The sequence below is a fragment of the Lytechinus variegatus genome, chromosome 4 (genome assembly GCF_018143015.1).
Source record: "Lytechinus variegatus isolate NC3 chromosome 4, Lvar_3.0, whole genome shotgun sequence".
Lineage (NCBI taxonomy): Eukaryota > Metazoa > Echinodermata > Echinoidea > Temnopleuroida > Toxopneustidae > Lytechinus > Lytechinus variegatus.
Window position 1 is genome coordinate 57341042 of NC_054743.1, and position 24182 is coordinate 57365223.

General features: G+C 38.4%; 1 protein-coding gene across 1 annotated transcript; it reads left to right on the forward strand.

Annotated features, from left to right (window-relative positions):
* The first annotated feature begins 5602 nt into the window (after positions 1–5602).
* LOC121413100 (probable 2-ketogluconate reductase) lies at positions 5603–23749 on the forward strand. Its single transcript, XM_041605865.1, has 6 exons — positions 5603–5689; positions 12070–12319; positions 16402–16561; positions 18221–18422; positions 19771–19946; positions 23452–23749. The coding sequence occupies exons 2-6, from the start codon at positions 12098–12100 to the stop codon at positions 23679–23681; spliced, it is 990 nt and encodes a 329-aa protein (XP_041461799.1). The 5' UTR covers positions 5603–5689; positions 12070–12097; the 3' UTR covers positions 23682–23749.
* Positions 23750–24182: the final 433 nt, after the last annotated feature.

The following is a 24182-nucleotide window of genomic DNA, read 5'->3' on the forward strand; positions in this document are numbered from 1 at the left end:
ATTCCTCATATGTATGTTTCTTGTGTGTGACCAGCCAACCCATAATCAGCAGTTAGTTGCCAAGGGGCCATTTCATAAAGCTGTTTGTAAGTTAAGAACGACTGGTGATCCTTTCTTGTGGTAAATGATATTCACCATTTAATGTTCACTGTTGATTATAAAGCACATTCGAAAGGTTCACCAGTCGTTCTTAAAGTCGCTCTTATGAAACACTCCTCAGGATTGGTTCCCTAGCTGTAAAATAATTTTTTTAAGTAATAATTTGGTCTTCTAACAGTTTAAAATTAGCCCATCAAAAAAAAAAAATTCTTATACACCGTCAAAATTTATAGTTGTGAAAATGAATGAAATTCAAGATGATGGATTTTTTTTTTTACACCATTTTTTTTCTGAATCGATTGGATGTTTCACCGAGATTGTGCACATCTCATGATTGAATGAACCCAGGCCTTCATACCTTGTTTTTTCTGTTATTATTGGAAGCTCTTGCTTGAATTTTTCTGCGTTCAGTGAAGTACATACGGTATGTGGGTTATTGTATATCATTTTTGATAAGTCGTATACTCTTCAATTTGTTTTGGGTGACTTCTTGTTGGTTTGGGATTGGCAGCTCGGTCAAAACAGGTTTCAAGTGTACCATGGTACGAAACCATGGATTATTGAGATTTATAGAAAGCACTCATTTGATTGGATTTAACTTTGTGTACGCAATGAAATAGTGTAATTATGTTGTTTTTATTTTAAATCTGCAAAGTCCATGGTTTTGTACCATGGTACAATTGAAACCTCATTTGAGAATAAAGTACATTCAAGTATGAGGGGTAGAAATTTGCACTATGTCCATTGTATGCAAAGAGAAGCCCAGTGAAATTTTTCAAGAAAACAATGAATGTATGAATATACATCGTAGCTAGAAAATATTTTGAACATGCATGATAGATGTTGACGTTGGTGGCCATCCATAGTTGCTATCAATCGGATCAATCGCAACTCTTTGTAAGCCGGGGCCCTGACGAGCCATGTGGGCAATGTGAAGTGCCCTGTAACACTAACAAACCGGTCTCTGAACCGATCGACGATATGCCATGGAAAATAATGTAATAACTTTGATTGGTTTGGGGTCAGATCCATTGGTGTGACAGTGGCATCTCGGGCCCCGTCTTGCAAAGACTTGCGATTGATCTGATCAACCATAACAATGGAAATCCAACAAAGACAACATCTAAAATGCAGGTTTGTTCACAATATTTTCTAGATAAATTTATCCATTCTTTTCTTGAAAATTCAGTGTGCTTCCCTTTGCTTATAAGGACATGCAAATTTACTGTAGAAGCAAAACTTTTGACTTTGATGGATTTCCATATAGCTGAAGTTGATCGGATCAATTGTAACTCTTTGTAAGACGGGCCCAGAAGAGTATTTTGTATTCATGCTCCTTTCTGTAGTTTCTTAGTATTTATGCTGCTTTTTTAAATTGTTTTATGTAATGATTTTTCATTATTATATTTTTGAGACCCGAGGTATAAGACATCATTGGTAGTTGAACTAAGGTGTTATTATATCTTGTTAATCCATCCTTTACAAGTGTGACAATTTTTTACAATGACATTGTTTCAAAATATGCTAATGATCAACTATCTACAAATAATGCACAGGACTTAGTGCCCAAGTGAAAATGTCATGCACATGAGGTTTCTGTCGATACCTGCATGAGCTTTTTAATTGGCAAGTGCCCAGTGTGCACCATCTGAAGAAACAAAATTTCACTGCGCTTGCTTTCGCATATTACAGAGCAGGTGCATTATTTGTTTTATTTTTATTAAAGTAAAGACATGGAATTCCAAGTCCTTGTGGGTGCTCTTCTACTCTGTCATTATAGCGCTATTCTGCTGGAGCATGCAATGTCGATTGCAGATGTTATTGCAGTGCACCGCACAAAAAAAAATAGTTGAATGTCATGTGATGCTTTTCAACCAATTGCAATCGATACACCAATTTAACAAACTTATAACAGGCTGTATATGTTTGTCTGGATGAAATCCAACCTGGAAAGGTAACTTATTACCAGCAGTTGTATATGTAACAAGGTATCTCTTGTCATCGTTTTATGGTCAATGTTTTATTTTTTTAACGGAATAAAGGCATTTAAGATGAAGTTGTGACTGAAAATAATTATGGTGTGAATTGTTTCTTGTTTTGTGCCTGTCTTGCTGTCCTGTATTTGTGTATTCTATCTCAATCTCCCACTGGTCATCATGGCTTGATAGAGCATCCCGCCACATAAACCAGGGAGGACGTGGGTCTGCTCGCTGGCCAGGTGACATGGGTGTGTCTAGCCTTTTGACAAGGCTGCATGATGTGTATATAGTAACAAGACCAGCATTGGAAAAAGAGAGCTGTCCAAACCCGGAATGTGAGATCAAGATGGCTTGTTTGTTCATCTGGGATGGAGCTATTAGTCTTTTATTTACTATAGGTCGCTAAGTTTCTGAAATACGTGTCGTATCAGACATGGGGCCTTGTCTAAAAGGCTTGATTGTTTCATAAAGCTGTTTGTAGGTCACGAATTACTTCTTGCATGACCAGCAACCCTTTCTTATGCTGCATAGTAAATACCTATGTAGCTGACTTGGTACTAGTTATGCTGGGGGGGGGGGGGCAGACAAATGATCGCTGTTCACACGCGTGACCAAAAAAAAACGTGTTTAAAGGGGTGGGGGGTTTTTGTCTCACCTGCATAGCAGAGTGAGACTATAGGCGCCGCTTTTCCGACGGCGGCGTCAACATCAAATCTTAACCTGAGGTTAAGTTTTAGAAATGACTTCATAACTTAAAAATTATATGGACCTAGTTCATGAAACTTGACCATAAGGTTAATCAAGTATTACTGAACATCCTATCAGAGTTTCATGTCACATGACCAAGGTCAAAGGTCATTTTGGGTCAATGAACTTAGACCATGTTGGAGGAATCAACATCAAAATCTTAACTTGAGGTTAAGTTTTTGAAATGTCATCATAACTTAGAAAATATATGGACCTAGTTCATGAAACTTGTACATAAGGTTAATCGAGTATCACTGAACATCCTGCATGAGTTTCACGTCACATGACCAAGGTCAAAGGTCATTTAGGGTCAATGAACTTTGGCCGAATTGGGGGTATCTGTTGAATTCCCATCATAACTTTAAAAGTTTATGGATCTGATTCATGAAACTTGGACATAATAGTAATCAAGCATCACTGAACATTTTGTGCAAGTTTCAGGTCTCATGATTAAGGTCAAAGGTCATTTAGGGTCAATGAACTTTGGCCGAATTGGGGGTATCTGTTGAATTACCATCATAACTTTGAAAGTTTATTGGTCTAGTTCGTTAAACTTGGACATAAGAGTAATCAAGTATCACTGAACATCCTGCACGAGTTTCACGTCACATGACCAAGGTCAAAGGTCATTTAGGGTCAATGAACTTTGGCCGAATTGGGGGTATCTGTTGAATTCCCGTCATAACTTTAAAAGTTTATGGATCTGATTCATGAAACTTGGACATAAGAGTAATCAAGTATCACTGAACATCCTGTGCGAGTTTCAGGTCACATGATCAAGGTCAAAGGTCATGTAAGGTCAATGAACTTTGGCCATGTTGGGGTTTTTTGTTGAATAACCATCATATCTCTGTAAGTTTATTGGTCTAGTTCATAAAAAGTGGACATAAGAGTAACCATGTACCACTGAACATCTTGTGCGAGTTAGAGTAGTTTTCAAAGTCAGCACTGCTACTATATTGAACCGCGTGATGCAATCCCCGGATGCAATAGAGACGGCCAGAGGCATTCCACTTGTTTAGTTATGGACTCGGGCTGTGAGTGCACTGCTTAAGGCCATAAGGGTATCAAAAACACTGGTTTTCAGAAAATGGGTAGTTTTGGAAGACTGGTCAATGGTTAACCTATTTAGGGTATTTTCGGGGGGGGCACTTCCATTGACCATGCGCGCTACCAAAAAAAACATGTAAAAAGGATGTCTTTTTCACGATGGGGCATGTTACGTATGTATCATGCTAATTAAGGTTGTCACAAACAATAGTAATGAAAAAAAGGGTATTTCGTTACGAAAGCTAGGTGTTAAGGGCCAAATTTTTCTTGGATGATAAAACAAAATTGAAATGTTTTCTAAAGGATGTCCTTTTTGCCCTAACACTACATGTTTAGAGTCCGATTGGCGTGATGTGTCTATAAGGTGGGGCCATACTAAACAGAATGATGTGTAAAAGTATATAAAAACGACGACCGACGGACCCGTGACATACAGTACTGTACTTGTTTAAGGGTTGATTTCAGGGAATACTTGTCAATTAAGAGTATCGTTTTGTTTCCAATACTTGTTAAGGGTAGGGTTTCACACGCCAATACTTATTAAGGGGTGCATTTTCAGAATGTGGAAAATACGTGGTGTAGGGTGTTTTTCGAGACCCCATGGTCGCGCATGGTGTCCCCTCGTCAATGGAAGTGCCCCCCCCCGGGGTATTTTTTTCCAAAGCTTTTTTCTTTAAGACTGGCCAAACATGTTAAGGACTTTAGGGTATGTTTTTTCCCCCAAGAATTTTTCCCAGGTCATATTCTGGCGACAACTTATTTAGGGGCCGAAACATGTACATCTCGCGAAAAACTAGGGGGGTGATCGATTAACTGAACAATTAAACAACCTACCCTGTGTATATATAGCCCGGGGGGGGGGGGCAAATTACATTGACGAGTGGATACCATGCGCGACCAAAAAAACACGTAAAAAGGATGTCTTTTTCACGATAGGGCACGTTACGTACGTAACGTGATAAGGGTGTCAAAAACACAAAAATAATGAAAAAAGGGTATCTATTTCGCTCGGAAGATTACGTGTTTAGGGTCGAATTTGTGGGGATGATAAAACAAAATAATTTTTTTTTATAAAGGATGTCCTTTTTGTTCGTGTTTAGAGTCCGATTTGCGCGAGGTGTAGAAGGTTGGGTCGTACTAAACCAAAGGTAAAGCCGACGACCGAAGGACCTGTAACAATAAAAAATTCCTGTACTTGTTTAGGGGTTCATTTCAGGGAATATTTGCCAAGAGTATCGTTTTGTTTCTAATACTTGTTAAGGGTAGGGTTTCACACGCTATTAAATACTTGTTAAGGGGTGCATTTTCAGAATATGGAAATTACTTGTTTAGGGTGCTTTTCGAGACCCCATGGTCGCGCATGGTATCCACTCGTGAATGGAAGTGCCCCCCCCCCCCCCGGGATATATAGGCCTAATTAATTGTCAGCTCTGAAACAGGGTGAAACTGATGTTCCAGATCACAAATTTTCGACAATGATATCCCAGCTGTTCTTTGCCATTTGACGGGCATTTCCATTAGATTTACTGTACTTTGAACAGAGAATCACTTCCCATTGCAGTTGCGAATTGTGGAGTAATGAATGCGACGAAGCGAAGCGGGATATGGGAAATTCCCCCCACCGTGCCCCGATTCGCGACTCCAAAGGGGAATTCCCTAGTTCGCGCTGCACGTGCACACGTACACGCTTGCGCTTGCGCTATATATGTAAAAAAAAGAAAGAGGCTACTACGAAGCCACGAAAGAGCAAACTAGGCACATGCCAAACTGGTCTGATTTTTCGCGGACAGTTGCTGAACGGCTTAGTAGATAAGGTGAAGTACATGTATACCCAGCACTTAAACGTTAGGAGCTTTCTAAGTTAATTTACAAAACAAAGGTCATGACTCATGTGCGAAATCATTTTCACTAGATCTAGTCTAAATCTAAAATCAACGTACCGGTACCGGTATCCTAACTTGACTTACCGCAATACCGGCAAAACTTGCCGACAAGCTTCCTCAAACCCCGGTACCCCGGCCCGGAACGCCCCCAAGAATCGAAGAAGCGACATCGCGTCGATGACACACAAGCATGCGAATTGCGAGGTTAGTTATACTAAAACTAGTAGCAGAAGCCATAGACCCCAGGGGGGCACTCAGTATATAATGCATAGTGGGTATGTGCCGCGGAGGGGACCCCCATTTTCACACTCAAATTTCCGTTCCAAGGCATAGCATTTTTGCCTTGTTGAGAAAAAGAACAAAGAAAGCCGCTCCAAGGCATAGCATTTTCTTCTTATCGAGAAAAAGAAGAGAGAAATCCGCTCCAAAGCTTCGCATATTTTTCGTTACGCCGCTCCGATCGCATTGAATGAGCCGCAATTTTGGTGAAAAGCGGCCGCAGAGCTCCCCGGCGGAGGCCGCGCTAGCTGCATCATGCACACATGACCGTTCCATAGGGATGCATATACGCACTCGCACGCTGGCGATCCGTTCCAAGGACCCCCGTTTTCACAAACATTTGTCGTTCCGAAGCCCGTTCCGAGGACCCTCCTTTTTACAATAAGCCCGCTCCAAGGCCCCCGTTTTTTGTCTCGCCCGCGGCACACCCCCACCACATTTTTGGTCGAGTGCCCCCCCCCCCGGCCATAGACTAGGCTCACTGCTTTCTTCTATTAACTTCCGATTCCTTTTTTCAGAGATTGCCAGGGAATGCCAGTTGACATGGTTGAGCCTGAACTCTTTTTAGGGCATAATCGTGATAAAAAAATTGACACTAATTGTGGTACTTGGTGGTGATGGTGGTCATGATAGGCCTGTATTTTTAGTGTACCTGCCACCAAGTTATTTAGACAAAGTCAAAAGATACGTTCAGACGGATGTTGAAAGTTTATTCCAAACAATGCCGTGAAACATTAAACAGTTCAAACAATTAATTTCATAACGAATATGTACATTGCAAATTTGCAATAATATCTTATCCAATTAAACATTAATCAAGTCTTATTAAGTTATTCTTTTAGTTATTCTGTGACATTTCAAACAAGAAGCATTAATGAAAACATTTCACATGTTTCATACGATAATTCTTAACTATTTCTCATCATTCATAACCAATTGTCATGTCACTTAGTATATTTACGTAATATAAACAAAAAGCACATCAATATCAATCAAGTTCCGAAACATATATCCATAACATATTCAGCAATCGTTAGAATAATATTCCAAGGAAATAAAGAATTGATTAATACTTTGTATCAGCAATATCATGAATAAGAAAAACTTCTTTCGATCCAACTCACCAAGGGGCGCAGGAAGCTGCCAAAATGAAATTGGGGGCAGCCACAATTAGTAATGATATATAAAAGGAAAACACTAATATAATAATAAATAATAATGATGAAGAATGATATTAAGTTATGATGATGATAATTAATAATGATAATAATAATCATTGTTGTTATGATTAACATGATTAAGATATTAAATTACAATAATAATGTTGCTGATAACAATACCCAAATGTTCTGAATGTGATCTACTGGTAATCTGATGGGGCACACTTCCCCACCACTTTTGGGGTCGAGTGCCCCCCCCTCCCCCCACGGGGGCACACTTCTTGGTGACGTGACCCCCCAAAAAATAAAAATAAAATGTGGACGTCTTCTTCATTGCACTGGGAAACTGTCCCCATCCTCTTGTTGAACGAGTACAATTTTATTTTGTGAGCTAGGGAACAGTGTCACAAGTATGATAAACTGTTGGAGCTATCCCCACTGCGTGCCAAACGAAATGTGTATTCCAGGCTTACTGTTGGAACTGTCCCCACTGCATGCAAAGTGAACTGTGTATGCATCATAAGTATATCTACAGGCCTACTGTTGAAAGTTGAAACTGTCCCCACCGCCATGAAAATCAAACTTGATTTCCTGTTGAGAGGGGACTGTATTTTATCGCAAGTATATAATAGCATGGACCTACTATTGCAGTAGGTCCATGATAATAGGGAGAGAAACCAAGTGTATATACAGTGTGTGTTTCATTTGTGAGAGTTGGGGACTGTGTTCTGGAGAAAGGAAGTGATTTCCATGCGTTCTGGTAGGTGTGATTCTAATAATACCCAGTTTGGATTTGTGGATTATATCACAATTATGCCTTTGAAAACAGAGGGTATGAACTCCTCAATTGCTTTGGTCAATGTTGATTGGAAGATTTGCCAGTGTATGTAGCCAGGAGGCTTCTAGAGAGTAAAAATCAGTTACTAACGTACTATATGCTTACTCTCCACGGAGCCAGGGATTGCGTCCCATTCATACGTGTACCGGGAAAAAACTTAAACTTTCGCTCCCGAGATTTCTACTTCTGAAATATCTGGCCCTAAATCATGCAAATGGGATAAAACTTAATTTCCAACATTTCTACGATATTGATTTCATTTCTAAACAAGAATTCATTAAAAAAGCAAGAAAAATATTATGAAAAGACGGGGAAAACTTGCCACGATGTTTATGTCACCATCTTGTTTTCTTTGTTTCTCGCCATTGCAAGGTTACATGTACATCATGCATATCTTGATGTGTGTGATGTAGCCTTGGCAAAAAATACAACTGCAGTAAGAATGGAGTGTAAAATACTGTAAAAAAAGTGAAATGAATTTTCTGTCACTTTTAATAATTACCTAGTATTTAGGCCTAGTAACTTAGTATCTGCTCCTTCACTGTCTTTCATTCCATAGTAATATACCGTACTCTAGATCTACACCCATAGAAAAAAGGTGCCCTGTTAAGGTGCCCTATCATTTATCAAACCTCTTTACAGAAAGGTGTCGTTCCCTGTGACTGAAAATCTGCCAATGTGAGTGCCGTTTTTAAAAAAGGCGATAGGTCGCTTCCATCAAATTATAGTCCAAGAAGCCTCACATGTATAGCTTGTAAACTTTTGGAATCCATTTTACGCAATGAGATCCTTGATCATATGAATTCAAATGGATTTTTCAGTGATAGGCGGTATGGGTGTTTGCCTGGTCGTTCTACGATGCTGCAGTTGCTTAATGTTGTTGATGAGTGGTCTAAAGCTCTTGAAGAAAGGGGTACAATTGATGTAATTTATTTAGATTTTATGAAGGCCTTTGATAAGGTACCTCACCGTCGACTGCTTGAAAAGGTCCGTAGTTTTGGTATGAATGAACGCATGGTTAGTTGGATCGAGGCATTCCTTGTTGGAAGGAGACAGAGGGTGTGTGTGTGAATGGCGAGTTCTAAAGTTTGGGTCATGTAGATAGCGGCATTCCGCAAGGGAGTGTCCTTGGCCCCGTGTTATTTTGTTATATATCAGTGATCTTCCAGATGTAACTGAAAGTAATGTTTATCTTTTTGCTGATGATACCAAGCTATTCAAGTTTATGAGAGATCAGAATGATTCCAATTCACTCCAGAGAGATCTTGACCATCTGAAATGCTGGTCAGAAAAATGGCTGCTGAAATTCAACCCCTAGAATGTAGTGTACTCTCTATTGGTAACACGCAGGACCAGCAGGAAGCTTTTCCATACACTTTAATGAATGATGCGCTTGAACATGTAACCTCCGAAAGGGACTTGGGTGTTGTAATTGATGAAAAACTCAGCTTTGAAGAACACATTCAATCCAAGATAAACAAGGCTAACAGGGTTATGGGCTTGATCAGCAAACTTTTGTTTATCTAGACAAAAATAACTTTGCTTTGTTATATAAGTCGCTTGTCCGACCACAAGTTGAGTATGCCCATGCTGTGTGGAACACTGTACTGAAGAAACATTTTCAAAAACGTACAAAGAAGGGCAACAAAATTACTCCCTGAATTAAGGAAGCTTTCCTTTCCACAATGACTAAAACAGTTAAAAATCCCAACTCTGGTGTATCGAAGAGTTAGGGGTGATATGATTGAAACATATAAACACTTTAATAGTTATGATTAATGTACAAAACTTAATCTGGAAGAAAAATATAGTGAACATACCAGAGGTCACAGTAAAAAATTGTTCATATAAAGGACAAAGACCCCAAAATAAAGGAATTCTTTTTATGTTAGAATACGTAAGACATCGAATAGCCTAAATAATGATGTCACTGCCCCAAGTGTGCACAGTTTTGAAGCTGCCCTGGATAGATGCTGGAAAAATGAGCCAATAAAATATGACTACGAAAGCCTTGTTCCCAGAAGTGAGCCAGCCATCTTGAGGAGGAAAAACCTAGAACTGAATACAGAGGCATAACATGCCTACCTTCAGAAACTTCCCTAGGTATCCCTAGGTAAGCTAAGTCTGTGCAGTGCCCCTTGTCTGCTTATACGCATATGTGCCTAAATCTAATAAGAAGACCTGCAAAAGAGTTGAAAAAAAGTAGTAGATATGTGTCGCGGGTGAGACCAAAAATGGGGGCTTTGGGGCGGTCTTATTGTAAAAAGAAAAAAAAAGTCCTCCATCTTTTTTCTTGAAACAAAGAAAATGCTATGCTTTGGAGTGGCTTTCTTTCTTTCTTTGTTCTTTTTGTCAATAAGATACAAATGCAATGCCTTGGAACAGAAAAACTGAGTGTAAAACTACATTCAGAAACTTCCCTTGGTATTCCTAGGTAAGCTATGTCTGTGCAGTGCCCCTTGTCTGCTTATATGCATATGTGCCTAAATCTAATATGACCTGCAAAAGAGTTGAAAAAAAGTGGTAGATATGTGCAGCCGGTGAGACCAAAAATGGGGGCTTTGGAGCGGTATTATTGTAAAAAGAAAACAAAATTCCTTCATCTTTTTTCTCGAAATGAAGAAAATGCTATGCTTTGGAGTGGCTTTCTTTCCCTGCTTTGTTCTTTTTCTCAGTAAGATTTTATGCTATGCCTTGGAACAGAAAAACTGAGTATAAAATTGAGTGCTTCCCGCCTCAAAACCTGTGATTCCGTGTACAAAGTCAATGCAAATTTTGTTTTTCAACCAAAAATCATGAATGTATGATTATTTTTACTTTTGTGGTTTAAATGGATTTATTTGATACTATTTATGTTCGCAAAGACGCAAACTGGTCCCCGACAAAGTTCAGAAAAAATCAAAGGTTTGAAAATACAAAGAAATAGATAAGAAATTAAAAAACAATAAAATATATACATAATGCTATAAATGTAAAAAATGATACTGGCATAAAAAATTTAGCATTCTACTAGCTAATTTAAGTGAGTTACAGGTAAAAATCATACTGAATTAATACCAAAGTTAGGGCAAATTTCATACTCTCATTTACGTGATTAATTATAAAATGAATATAAACTATTAATTTTTGGAATATTTTACTATACAGTCTTGCACTTTCATTGGGCTCTACACACGTGTAAATTTTTTTGATCGGGGAAGGGGGTAAATTGACTCTCCCTTCCCGGTTATCCAGGTCTGAAATAGCCCAGTTGAAATAGGGTTTAATGGACACCGTACAAACGATTTCATAGTACGTAGTGCTATCTTTGTGTATAAATCATTTGGATGACGATCGTAATGGTATCTGTCTCTGTACGATTAAATAATGTGGACATGGAGGCCCGATAGCTCAGTCGGCAAAGCGGGGGATTCGTATTCCGGTGACCCGGGTTTGATTCCCACTTGGTGCGCTAGTGCCCTTTGGTAAGGCATTAATCATCATTACTAGGTCCTGTGCAGAGAACCGTAAGCCGTCGGTCCTCTGGTTGCTTGCTGACAAGCATTTATGCTTTCTTAGCAGTCAGGTAAAACAAATCCCCACCAATCAATCAATCACAAGTTGCTTTCATTTTATTAAAGTGATTGGTTTGAGTTTTAAAAAATCTGAGCTAGAATGTCACACTTGTCACCTGTGTCTGTGATACGTTCCAAAAATGAAGCCCAGAAAAAATTGCATTCGAAAATGATTATTTAGTGCTTCAAAAATTGAATATATAGTAACACCATCTTAATTTCATCCCATACACTTATGTGTATTATTTAGGTGTCTATAAGATGCCTATTTACAAAATCAGGGTTTGCCTTGTAGTTTTAGCTTTTTATTCTAAAAAATGGTTGTTTTCAGGGTTTATTAGTTCTAATACATGCACTTGTACACATGTTTCATCTTGGTTTGAGAATTATTTAAATCGGCTGCTCACAAAGTTAAACAATACCTTTAATGCTGAACAGGTTTTGGAAATCATTTTTTGGGCCTTTTTTTTCATCCTCCAGGGCCTGAAATTGAATCATATTTTACAAAATGGCTGATGAGCGTTGGATCCTGTCCGTGATTTCTGAGGTTTCATTTGCAGCTTCACCGCATCTGAAACGGTTGAGGGAGGATTACAACATCGTTTTTTTGACGGACTTCGATAAAGACAGAGAATCCTTCTACGACAAACTAAAAGTCATCATCCTTTCGCCTGCTGACAATGGAATGGAAATCAATGAAGAGTTTTTAAGGAAGTCAAGGAATTTGAAGGTAGGCTGTATTTTGAATAGGTATAGATTTACAACCTGGCTGTAATTGCATTAGTTACAAGGGGTCCGTTGCATAAAACCTTTTACCTGAGAAAACTTAGGTTGTTTTTTACCGGAGTTTTTACCTTGTGTTAAAGTCAACGGCAAAAATCAGACTAACCATATTTTTCATTTTTTTCTAGTTTTTGTATCTCCCACCAGAGGTGAAGGCGAGACTTAAAGATTCAAATGTCGTCCCTCCATCGTCCGTCCGTCACAAACCTAATGACATATAACTCCACATCCGTTGGTCGCTTTTCAACAAAACTTGGATGGTAGATGGACTTGGGGGACCTGCATGTTGTGCTGTAGTCGGAGGTCACATGGTAAGGTCAAAGGTCATTTTCAGGTCAACGTTAAAGTTTACATGCAAGACTCTCTTAACACTTAACTCCGCAACCGTAAGTCACTTTTCAACCAAACTTGGATGGTAGATGGACTTGGGGGATCTGCATATCAGGCTGCAGTCGGAGGTCACATGGTAAGGTCAAAGGTCATTTTCAGGTCAACGTTAAAATTTACGTCCAAGGCTCTTATGACAAGTGTTATTCCATCCCAGTCATTGCTTTTCAACCAAACTTGGATGGTGGATGGATTTGGGGGACCTGCATGTTATGCAGCAGTCGGAGGTCACACGGTAAGGTCAAAGGTCATTTTCAGGTCAACGTTAAAGTTTACATGCAAGACTCTTATGACACCTAACTCCGCAACCGTAAGTCACTTTTCAACAAAACTTGGATGGTAGATGGACTTGGGGGACCTGCATGTTGTGCTGCAGTCGGAGGTCACATGGTAAGGTCAAAGGTCATTTTCAGGTCAACATTAAAATTTACGTGCAAGGCTCTAATGACAAGTGTTATTCCATCCCAGTCATTTCACAATGAAGTTTCGATACAATTCTGTGGCGTGCCCTCGCAAATCACGATATTTCTGGTTATTTTCATAAGTGGGAGAGACACAAAATTGCTTTTGCCTCGTCTTAGGTAAAAAGTTTTATGCAACAGGCCCAAAGTGTTTTGCATGACGAATGCTATTACGGAGCCTATGACATCGATGATTGTACCATTATCTGTGCAATGCATCAACTGAAGTTCTGTCAGGATCTGTGCTAGACTGGTATATCCGCTGTTTTGGAGAAGCTTTTTAACATTTCAGATTTTTTTTGTCCTTTTCAGTTCAGTTCAATTTATTTCAAATTCCATATAAAAATAACAAGAAAAGGATTAAACAATAATTTGGTATACATGGTATATACGAATAATGTTAACATGATTGTAGTTTACAGGAATTAGGGGAAAGCCACAAAGAGCCAGATGGCTTGTCGACCAGGCTACCCTAGTAGGGGGAAATAAATTATTGTCAATATTCCTACATAGATGGATGTCAGCTATAGGGCTCATACTGGTGGAAGTTCAACCTTTGCTTAACTACAGCGTTTTTTAAGGAAAGGGTGTGCTACCCTACCCTCCTTGATTACTGCTTAATTCCCACTTTTGATGGGCGAAAAGGCACTAGAATTAAGAAGATAATGAATATAATCAACTTGTCACCTATTCTGAAATATTTGCAGAAAATACTGAATTTTTATGACAAACACACAGGCCCATATTCTGAAGTTTGGTTTAACTGAAAGTCAGGTTTAAAGTTGTGGTTTAAGCATGGGAAGCCAATTGTTACAGAATTCACTAACAGATAAAGCATATTTCAGCTCATTTGGCTCTCAAATTAATTTTAATTGGCTAGGAAGTATGAATGGATGATTGTCTTCACATTCGATGAATCAGGAGAGAGGACAGTAAACGTAAGAAACATACAGCTTAATAGAATTGTTGACACTTTTGGCTTCCCATAATTTTAGCACAGAGTTAAACCATGGTCTATTATATAGACTATATAAAGATAAACCTTACTTCAGAATAGATGCTTAAGTTGAGCGTCGGGCCAACCAACGTCATTCCTATGGCCACCATCGGTCTATTGTGTGGATTCCACAAAGCCAGACGAATTCTCAGCAGAGCATATCCTGACCAAGATAGAGTGATTGATCAGTCTAGGGGTCCGTTGCACATTTGTTTAAACGCAAGTCATAAAATCAATCGCTAGTCCCAAATGCATACTGTTATGCATGATTTTTAGAGTTGCGATTGAATGCAACTCTTTCTGCAACAGGCGCCTGATCTGTGAATGCATCAACTCTGAAGTTTTGTCTAGCTGTCCTACAGATTTAACGACTCTTTTCAGGGTGAATCTGGGTCGTGCAGACACAATAAAACAATACAACCATACAGTTTTGGTCATGTGATACTATTTCATTACATCGATGCAAGTATGTCCGGTCCTTAAAAAATCTTTAAAATTCATAATTAATTCTAGGATGTAAGTACCGTTACACCCGACGACACGGATATGATTGTTAATTGTCGTATAGGCATCCATCATGCAAAGCAAAAGCTCCTTATTTTTTATTTTTGTATTTTTTTATTTTTGTATTTTGATACAACAATCTGAAGACTACCGTAATATTTTATCCATGATATAGCCATGTATTTTAGAAAAGAGGTTGATATGGTTTGATTTGGAATTCTATGATTTATTAGGTCTATAATTATGTTTCAGTGAGTTAGTGTCCGTGTCTTAATTTCCAATTGCTGTAAATCTATGCAGGGGTCTTGGAACGGTTTTGAAAGAGGGGGGTTTGTAAGTAGGCCTATGTATCCCAAAATAAAGTTGTGCGGAGAGCCTTGATTGTGCGGTGTGTAATCTTCTTGTTTCTGTTTTCTGTACAGTGCATCAGTGTTGCCAAGTCCCCAAATTGGATCCTAAATCCCCAAATTGGATCCTAAATCCCCAAATTTTCAAAATCAAAATAATTGATTAAAAACATCATGGTTATTGCCCAAAATGAGTTAATATGTGTTTATTTGTTCATACCATACACAGATTTTTTTTTTAAGGTTTCGATGCAAAGTAGATTGGCAACCCCACCATTTACATGTACATGTACCATTCATTTACCAATGAAGTTCAATGTAATGAATTCATCTGTGGAATTGCGGATGATCTGCGTATTTTAGCATGAGAGAGTAATATATCTCCATGCATTTTAGCATCATATTACTGAAAAATAAAAAATCTTGGTACTTTTTCATCAAAATCTTCAAAAATCCCCTAAACTACATGAAAATTCCCCAAATTTACTTTAACCCCAAATAATTTTTTTCCATCCCCAAAGGCTTCTCAAGATCCCCAAATGGCAACACTACAGGACATGATCAGGGCCCAGTAAAATGATCATGTGGAGAGTGCAAATGAATTGTCATAGGTCATCCAAACCATCATATCACACATACGATGGTGCAAACGTATTTCAGAGTTTACTATAAGTTTACTATAATTTTCACATTTACATGTAGTTCCCCAGCCTTTATACAACATATTCATTGCTAGAAAATACATGATTGGAAAGACCAAGACAATTGCTTGACATTGGTATTTTTATTGTTTACACAAAACCAAAGATCAGAGAAAATATCGCAAAAGAGCTACATGTTTGTAATTTTGGTTTGAGCGATTTAGATTTCCCCTGTACAAAAACACCATAGGGGATACAACAACCCTGGTTTAATAGTCAAAATGTTGCATCACTTTTTCATGTGCAAAGTCAATGCAGTACCGATACGACGGTTTGGCTAACTGCTCATTCGCATATTAAGTGCGCGCAGCTGTTGTTTGCTTGCTACAGTACACATTTCCAAAGGGATTGGCTCATTTTATCAACAATTTGTATGGCATCGCGTGGAAATCGCCTCATTTCTCAGAAACTGAAGTAAGTTGCTGTTGAGAAATTTAGCTATGATTATTTGATAGGACTTTTCCTTTGATTGACTGATACGACGGTTCGGATGAACACCAACAAATTTATCATACACAATAGTCATTGAAAACAACCATAGAATTCAGAATCACAATCAATTACTATACTTTGTGTTACGTGACCCAGATAACAGCTTTTATCCACACTACCTTGTGTCTTGTCGCAATTAGGCTCTTGTGACGATAAGCACGGGAATTAGCCACATCGATATACCGCTACTCCGAAAGTTCAACGTTAAGGTATACAGTGTCTCGGGTTCAGTCACAGCCGAAACCACGGCAGATCAGGGCTTCCTACTTATGATGATGGCTAGCAGGCGTATAATGGAATGTAAGTAAATATTTACGATTTGATGAAAACGGGAGGTGACTGATGATAAAAGTAATACGTTGCATTTATATAGCGCTTTGAGCATGTGTTTCTTTGCGCTTTACATAGGAATTAAAACACAAAATCATAATACAAATTAGAGAACATGTACAGGAATCAAGTCTAATCAGGGGTGTTAGAGGTCAGATTTTTATCAGATTTCCGGGGGGGTTTCAGCTTAATTTCAGCTCATTTTTGGCTTTCCTCTGTTCAAAAAGTATGAGAGGTGTTTCTTTTTCAGACTTTTTCAACACTCTTCAGCTTTTTTCGGATTTTAGTGACCACTCACACCTCTGCCCAAGAAAGGTAATAAGGGAGATCTACAGTTACAATTGCAATTGAAAATATATGTTTTGAGGAGAGATATGAAGGATTCAAGAGAGGTGCACTGATGGATATGTAGAGGGAGATTATTCCAAAGTGCAGGAGTACTATAACTGCAAAATCATGCACCTTGACCATAGCGAGTTAAGGTACGAAGTGAAGGAGAAGGACTAGAAGAAGAACATATGAGTTTTCCAGATGTTGGAACTGTATTGTGCCCCCGCCGAGGAAGTCCAGAGGGGGCATTAAGCGTTGCCCCTGTCCTTCCTTCCGTCTGTCCGCCCCCCTACTTGGTTTCTGCACAATTACTCAATTTAATGGATTTTTAAAATCTTTGGTGTGTACTTAGATGACACCAGAATATAGGCTTAATTCGATTTTGGAATCCGCTGGTCATAGGTTAAAGGTCACAGCTCATTAAATATGCAAGTTGGTTTCCACGCAATAACTCGAGAAATATGTAATGGATTTTAAAAATTTTGGTTGGTGGGTAGTTACACTGTAACACCAAAAATACAGGCTATTATGTTCGAATTTGAAGTTCGCAGGTCAAAGCTCACAGCTCATTATACATGGGAGTTGATTCAAAGGTCTAAATTTATTCATTATATATGTGCATATTGGTTTCTGCACAATTTAAAGTTCAATCATATTGAATGAATTTCTGATCGCATTGAGCGGGGGCATCTGTGTTGGACACGTCAAATTTCAAGTTGTAAATGAGAATTTTTGAGGTAAGAACAAGCAAGATCATAAAGGTAGCCATAAAACTGATGATTGTACCATTTCATCCCCTGTCTACTGGAACCATTTGGTCTCTTAATAAGGTCTATGGGACTTTCAGAAATCAGTATATGTGTTAAATAATATTGATTATAATGGATAGTGACGGTAAAAAGGAAAAGAAGAAGAAATATGAGGAGAATAAGAATAAAAAGAAGAAGAGGAGGAGGGGAAGAGGAAGAAGAGGAGGAGGGGAAGAGGAAGAAGAATAAGTTCTGAGAAGAAGAGGAGGAGAAAGGGTAGAACGGGAAGAAGGATTGAAGAAATATGATTGTCCCATGTTGTGGAGACGTCAGTCCCAAAAAAGACCTATTTAGACGCAAAGCCAGAGTGTGTAAGCTGATGCTTGGCAAATACTGTGTGTTTTCTTCCACGTTACACATATTGCTTAAGTTTTGTGCAATATTCTCAGACTTGAAAATGCAAAGTTGTAGTCTGCGCCTACATGTACCGTAGAATATAGACTAATTCATTAGCTGATGAAATATTGTCCTTTGTCTCTTATGCCTGCAGTCATTGAAGTAGCCAAAACTTACACGGTGTCGTCTGTGGAGGAGGAGGCGTCTACGTCTTGGGAGGTACCTTTAAGGCTTATCGGTTGTGACGTTCATCACGCCACCCTTGGCATTGTGGGAATGGGATGGATTGGGTTTGAAGTAGCCAAACGAGCCAAAGGTTTTCAGATGAAAGTCTTGTACCACAATCGGCATAGACGGTGAGTGATGGCGCCATCCATTGCAAGATGATTGCATGAATTATGTTTTCTATTCTGTTCTTTAATATGCCCTGTATTATTTCTCCCTTGATCCCCCCCCCCCCTTGCCTATTTTTTTTTTGTCTTTTTTGTTGTTTTCATTCTATCTTATTCATTTTATTTCTTTTCCTCTTTTACCCCTTTTTCTGGTAACTACTTGTAGGTGTCTTTTATGTATTTTTAAGTATAATAATTATGTGATGAATACTTAGTACATTAATCTTGGTCCTCCCCTCCATGTGTCCATTGCCAGCTTATTTGAGTTGTGGGTAATGACTATTACATGTGGGTGGGGTTGTTTTTCATTATGCTCTACCGAGATATGGCATAATAAATGCATTGCTTTAGTGCTCCATAAAACAATATTAATACCCCTGACTTTTGTGTACCACGTGCCTATTGATTCTTCTTGAAACTTATCATAATAATAAGGAAATATTTCAATTTTGGGGGCGTACATATGATGTATGATATTCGTGCCTATAGATGTGTTCTAATCCCTTATGATTATTAGACTAAGTGGCCCGTATTCTGAAGTCAGGTTTAACTTAGACCATGGTCTAACTCGGTGCTAAAATTATGGGAAGCTTAAAGTGTCAAATTATTTATTAATTTGTATGTTTCCTATGTTAACTGTTGTCTTTCCTGATTCATCGATGGTGAATACAATCATCGTTTATACTTCTTAGACAATTATGAATGATTTGAGAGCCAAATGAGCTGAAATATGATATCTCTACTGTTAGTGATTTATGTAACAATTGGCTATCCATACTTAAACCACAACTTTAAACTTGAGTTTAAGTTAAACCCGACCTCAGAATATGGGTCAGTGTGTTTAGGCCAAACGGCAATTAGACCAAAATTATAATAAACTGATTGAAAATAAACTTATATCGTTCCTTATAAAGTTCCTGTCACATCGTCCCGTGCAAGCCGTGCGGGTGATTGCCGGCCAACTCACCCCCGAAAAAGAGTTTGGGGCATGTTCAGGGGCCCGTTGCATAAAACTTTTTACCTGAGAAAACTCAGGTTGTTTTTACCGGAGTTTTTGCCCTGTGTTAAAGTGAATGGCAGAAATCAGACTGACCTTAGTTTTCAGTTTTTACCACAGTTTTCTCCTGTAAAAAGTTTTCTGCAACAGGCCCCAGAACTTCTCTGCTTGCAAATCAGACTTGCGTGTGTTTCTACATGTGAGTTGCGTGCGCAGTGCCGTCAATGGGGATAGAAGTAGTTACCCGCAAGTCACACACGAGGCTTGCACGGAACGACGGGCCATGACTGTATTGTTTGTCTCCCCACCATGTAGAGATGACGATGTTGAGGTCGGAGCGACATATTGCCCAACGTTAGAAGATCTTCTGCCTCATGTCGACTACCTGATGCTGACCCCACCCCTGACGGAGGAAACCAGGGGCATGATGGGAAGGGATCAAATGAAACTCATGAAAGCATCTGCCATTATCATCAATGTATCTACAGTGTGTATCAAAAAAAACGGGACAGTTTTGAAAAGTCTATAAAAAATTTGTTTCAAATTATTATATCTATATTTTGATGTAAATAGATGCTCTAAGATCTTATCTTTGAAATGCCATTTAAAAAAATAAATTTTGTTCATGCTTGAGCGAACACGGGACGTTTTTGTCGGGGGTTCAAAAGAGGCTTGCGCCAAGATGGCAGAAATGAGAAATTTGATGAATAGACTTTTGGCTAATCAGCAGACTCCCTCTTAATGTATTCATTACTTTTGCCATAATTTTCGAATTATGCTGTCAAATTTCATTTACAAACTTATTTATTTACCTGAATTATATTGTTTTTCATTTAAACTTCTTTTACCTCTGAATTTTCCTTCATAAGTAAGAAAAGAAGAGACTTTTTGTCAACCCAAGTAAGAAGATTTCCATTATTTATTGGGAGAATTTGTAATTATTCAAATCCTTTTATTATGTGAAACAAATTATGTAATGGTACCTTTAATAATTATTAGGTGAAACAAATTATGCTATGGTACCTATAAAAGACATGAATCCTATTTTCAAGGGGTTGTCGAATCCTTCATGAAGTTTAATTATTTGCTTGACAGGACAAACAGGAAAGGATTCATGTCTTTCAAATGGCAATGGTGGATTGAGTCAATTTTGAAGGAGCAAGATTTGGCAGATCGGGTAAAATGTATTAAAAAGTTGTGAAGCGAGCAAGCAAAAATTTCCACCTTTTTATTAAAATATCCAATCTTGTGATTTTGACATAATATTCAGAAAATGAAATCATATTTCACTTTCTATGTTTTCTGTTATTTTCCTTTCCTCTTTTTTTCCTTGGTCATAATTTTTTTCTTATTTCTTTTTTTTTTTTTTGGGGGGGGCACTCCGAGCCCCCACCCTCAGTATGCCACTGCTCAAAGGCACCATAACCTTTGAAGCACACTATGAAAGGATTTGAGAAAAAAACACGCTCTCCCATACTCTGGTTGAAAAAAAATGTTCTTGCCTAAAGAAGGAATATTCAAAGCTAAAAGAGAACATATTAAAAAGAAATAACAACAGAACTATTTAAGCAAATAAGTAGATTTGGGAATGAATTTTGACCACATAAGTCGAAAATTATGGCAAAGATAGTGAAAAGGGTAAGAGGAAGTCTGCTGATTAGCAAGAAGTCCGACCATCATATTTATCATTTTATGCCATTTTGGCGCAGGCCTCTTTTTTTACCCCAGACAAAAACATTCCGTGTTCGCTCAAGCATGAACGAAACTAAAATATGTTAATGGTATTTGAAGGATAAGACTCCAAAGCACGTATTGACACCAAAATATAGAGATCATAATTTGAAAGGAAAATTTTATAGACTTTTCAAATCTGTCCCGTTTTTTTTGATACGCACTGTAGAGGTGGGTTGTTGATATGTATGGACCAAAAGATACATTTCTATGCTAACAATTTAGAAATGAGTTTGAGTGGACAAATATATCCAGCTCAGGGAATAGTTTTCCTGTTATCGCATCGCAATTTGCTCCACATTTTTGAAAGACTGCTATGCATAAAAAAGTCTTTTGTTAAGCATATTTTTACATAGGACTGTACATTACGCAGTTGAGAGCTTTTCTCTTATAACCAAAAATGCTATTCGAATTTGTGAAGCAAAATTATTCCCTGTAGTTAACCCTTATTAAACTGGGGGGGGGTCAAAGAAATTTGTCAAGGGGTGTCAAATGGACCCCCCCCCCTGAGAAATTTCGTGACCACGCCGTCGCATTCGGACTTTTTACTCATCTTTGAGACCAGAATTTGTGATGCCAAGGTATGCGGTTCCAAAATTATGCAACATTTTAAGTGCCTGTTAGACCCAAAATTGCTCGAAAATGTGATTCCTAGCTTGTACAAAGTCAAAGCAAATTGTGATTTTCAACCACAAAAGTCATGAATGTGTTATTATTTTTACTTTTGTTTGTTTAAATGGATGTAGGTTATTTATGATCGCCAAAAGGGTACCCGACAAACTTCATGGGAAAAAACAAAAAAATAAAATGTTTGAAGGAACATAGAAATACATGAGAATTTAAAAAAAAACAAGGAAATACACAAGAAATTTTGTAGATACTTGTTAGAAATAATAATTGATACTCCCACCAAAATTAGCATTCTACTAGCAATATAAATTGAATGAAAGGCAAAAACATAACCACAAAAACAAAGTTCAAGGGCAAATTTCATACTTATTTGCATAATTATTTAATCGTTAAATAATTAATAAGTTTTTTGCAAAATTTTACATAAAGTCTTGTAGTTTACATCCAGCTTTACATGCATGCAAATTTTCGCGGCAATCGTGCAATCAGCGGAGGAGATCTGGGGGGAATTGACCCCCCCTCCCAGTATATCCTGGTCTGAAATAGCACAGTTAGGACAGGGTTAACAGAGTTGCCAAGTAGTACTGGTTTTGAATACTGGTGGTTTCATGCAAATTACTGATTTAGAAAGTTTCAGTTTATGTGATGTCCTCTGGCATTTCTGTGAAAATACTGATTTTCTTACCGAAATACTGATTTTCAGACTTCATAATAATCAGGTTGGCACCTGCATTGCACCCACTTGATCAATGAAGAAAGACGTATTATGTACCTTTGTACGAGACCATCATTATCAAGTTTTATCATTGCTTCATGGCCAAACAGTGACCGTATTGTTCAAAGTCCAGTGCATATAGGAAGACAATGAGATTCCTGCAAGATAAACATGGCTTTGGCTTTTGACATGGTATCTTAAAGGTAGAAGATAGTACTTGCAGCAAACCATTATTGTAAAAAAAAAAGTGTAATTTATATTGGGAATTTGCATAAACCATGGATTCAAACGTGGGTTTTTAAAACCACCTTTGTGAATTTGTGCCATTATGTACCACCTTGGTACAAGACCATCATTATCAAGCTTTATAATTGCTTCATGGCCAAACAGTGACAGTATCGTTCAAAGTCCAGTGCATATAGGAAGACGATGAGATTCCCGCAGGAAAAAAAACATGCTCTGACTTTTGACATGGGCCCGTAACACAAAGCTTAGCAATGATCATAGAACATTTTTCTACGATTGATTCCATTGACTACAATGTATGATCAATCATGAAAATCAAGCGTAAGATTGATCACTAACCTTTGTGTTACGGGACCATGGTACCTTACAGGTAGAAGACAGTACTCGCAGCAAACCATTATTTCATGAGAAATTCTAATAAATCAAGATATAATTGTCAAAATTATATATTATCATACATCTAGATCTGGTACATCAATGTAAACTTATCTTTGTAAAATCATGAAATCTTAGCTCAAAATCGATTATGACATCCCTGGTGAGCATGGGAAATGAAATATAAACGAAAATACCAGGCAGTGACAATTATTGGTCTAAGTCCAATTTCTTGGAAAACGAGGAAATCATTGTGGTGTAAATAATGTTTCAGAATTGCTTTCCATTGTGCTTGACAGGTCCCATCATTGTGACCGATGACTTGGTGCAGGCGCTGAAGGACGGTACGATAGGGGGCGCTGCCCTGGACGTGACCGACCCCGAGCCCCTTCCCATCAACCACCCACTCCTGCATATGCCGAACGTCATCATCTCCCCCCATGTGGGCATGTACACCCGCGAGGGCATCGCAAGGATTACATCTGCTTCCGCGGAGGATGTCAGAGCAGCCATGGATGATGGAGAGTAATCAGGCAGGTGTTTCGTAAAGCTGTTTCCACCACAATAAATATTCACCAATCCTCGCTATTGACAATAACCATAGGGCGACACAACATTTGCTCCTGCGACATTTGCCCCTGAGAGGGCATAGGGTTAGAGATAGGATTGTAACAGTTTTTGGTTCAGAATAATTTAAATATAAAGGATTAGGGTTTATTAAGTTTTGGGAGGTCAGAATTTTTGTTTGGCCTAATGTGCAGACTTTCCATTGGAGCAATGGTCATATGAGTTAGTAAACTGAATGTGTACTGTAAGGGGTATGTGCTCCAATTGGCTCTCCATAGTTAAACCACAACTTTAAATCAGGGTTTGATTTAAACCCGAGTTCAGAATACGGGCCACTGGGTCACTCAAGGAAACGGCGTGAGCTGCATCCGGGAACTTTTGGTTATCGTCGATAGCGAGAATTTAGTATACAGTCGTGCACATTGTCATGCGCGACTTATAACACTCAACTCTTTGCCAGCCT

Coding starts and splice junctions, on each gene's coding strand:
- LOC121413100 (XM_041605865.1), top strand. CDS start 12,098: ATGGCTGATGAGCGTTGGATCCTGTCCGTGATTTCTGAGGTTTCATTT. Junction 16,562..18,220: donor TAGCAGGCGTATAATGGAAT/GTAAGTAAATAT, acceptor TTATGCCTGCAG/TCATTGAAGTAGCCAAAACT. Junction 19,947..23,451: donor CATCAATGTATCTACAGTGT/GTATCAAAAAAA, acceptor TGTGCTTGACAG/GTCCCATCATTGTGACCGAT.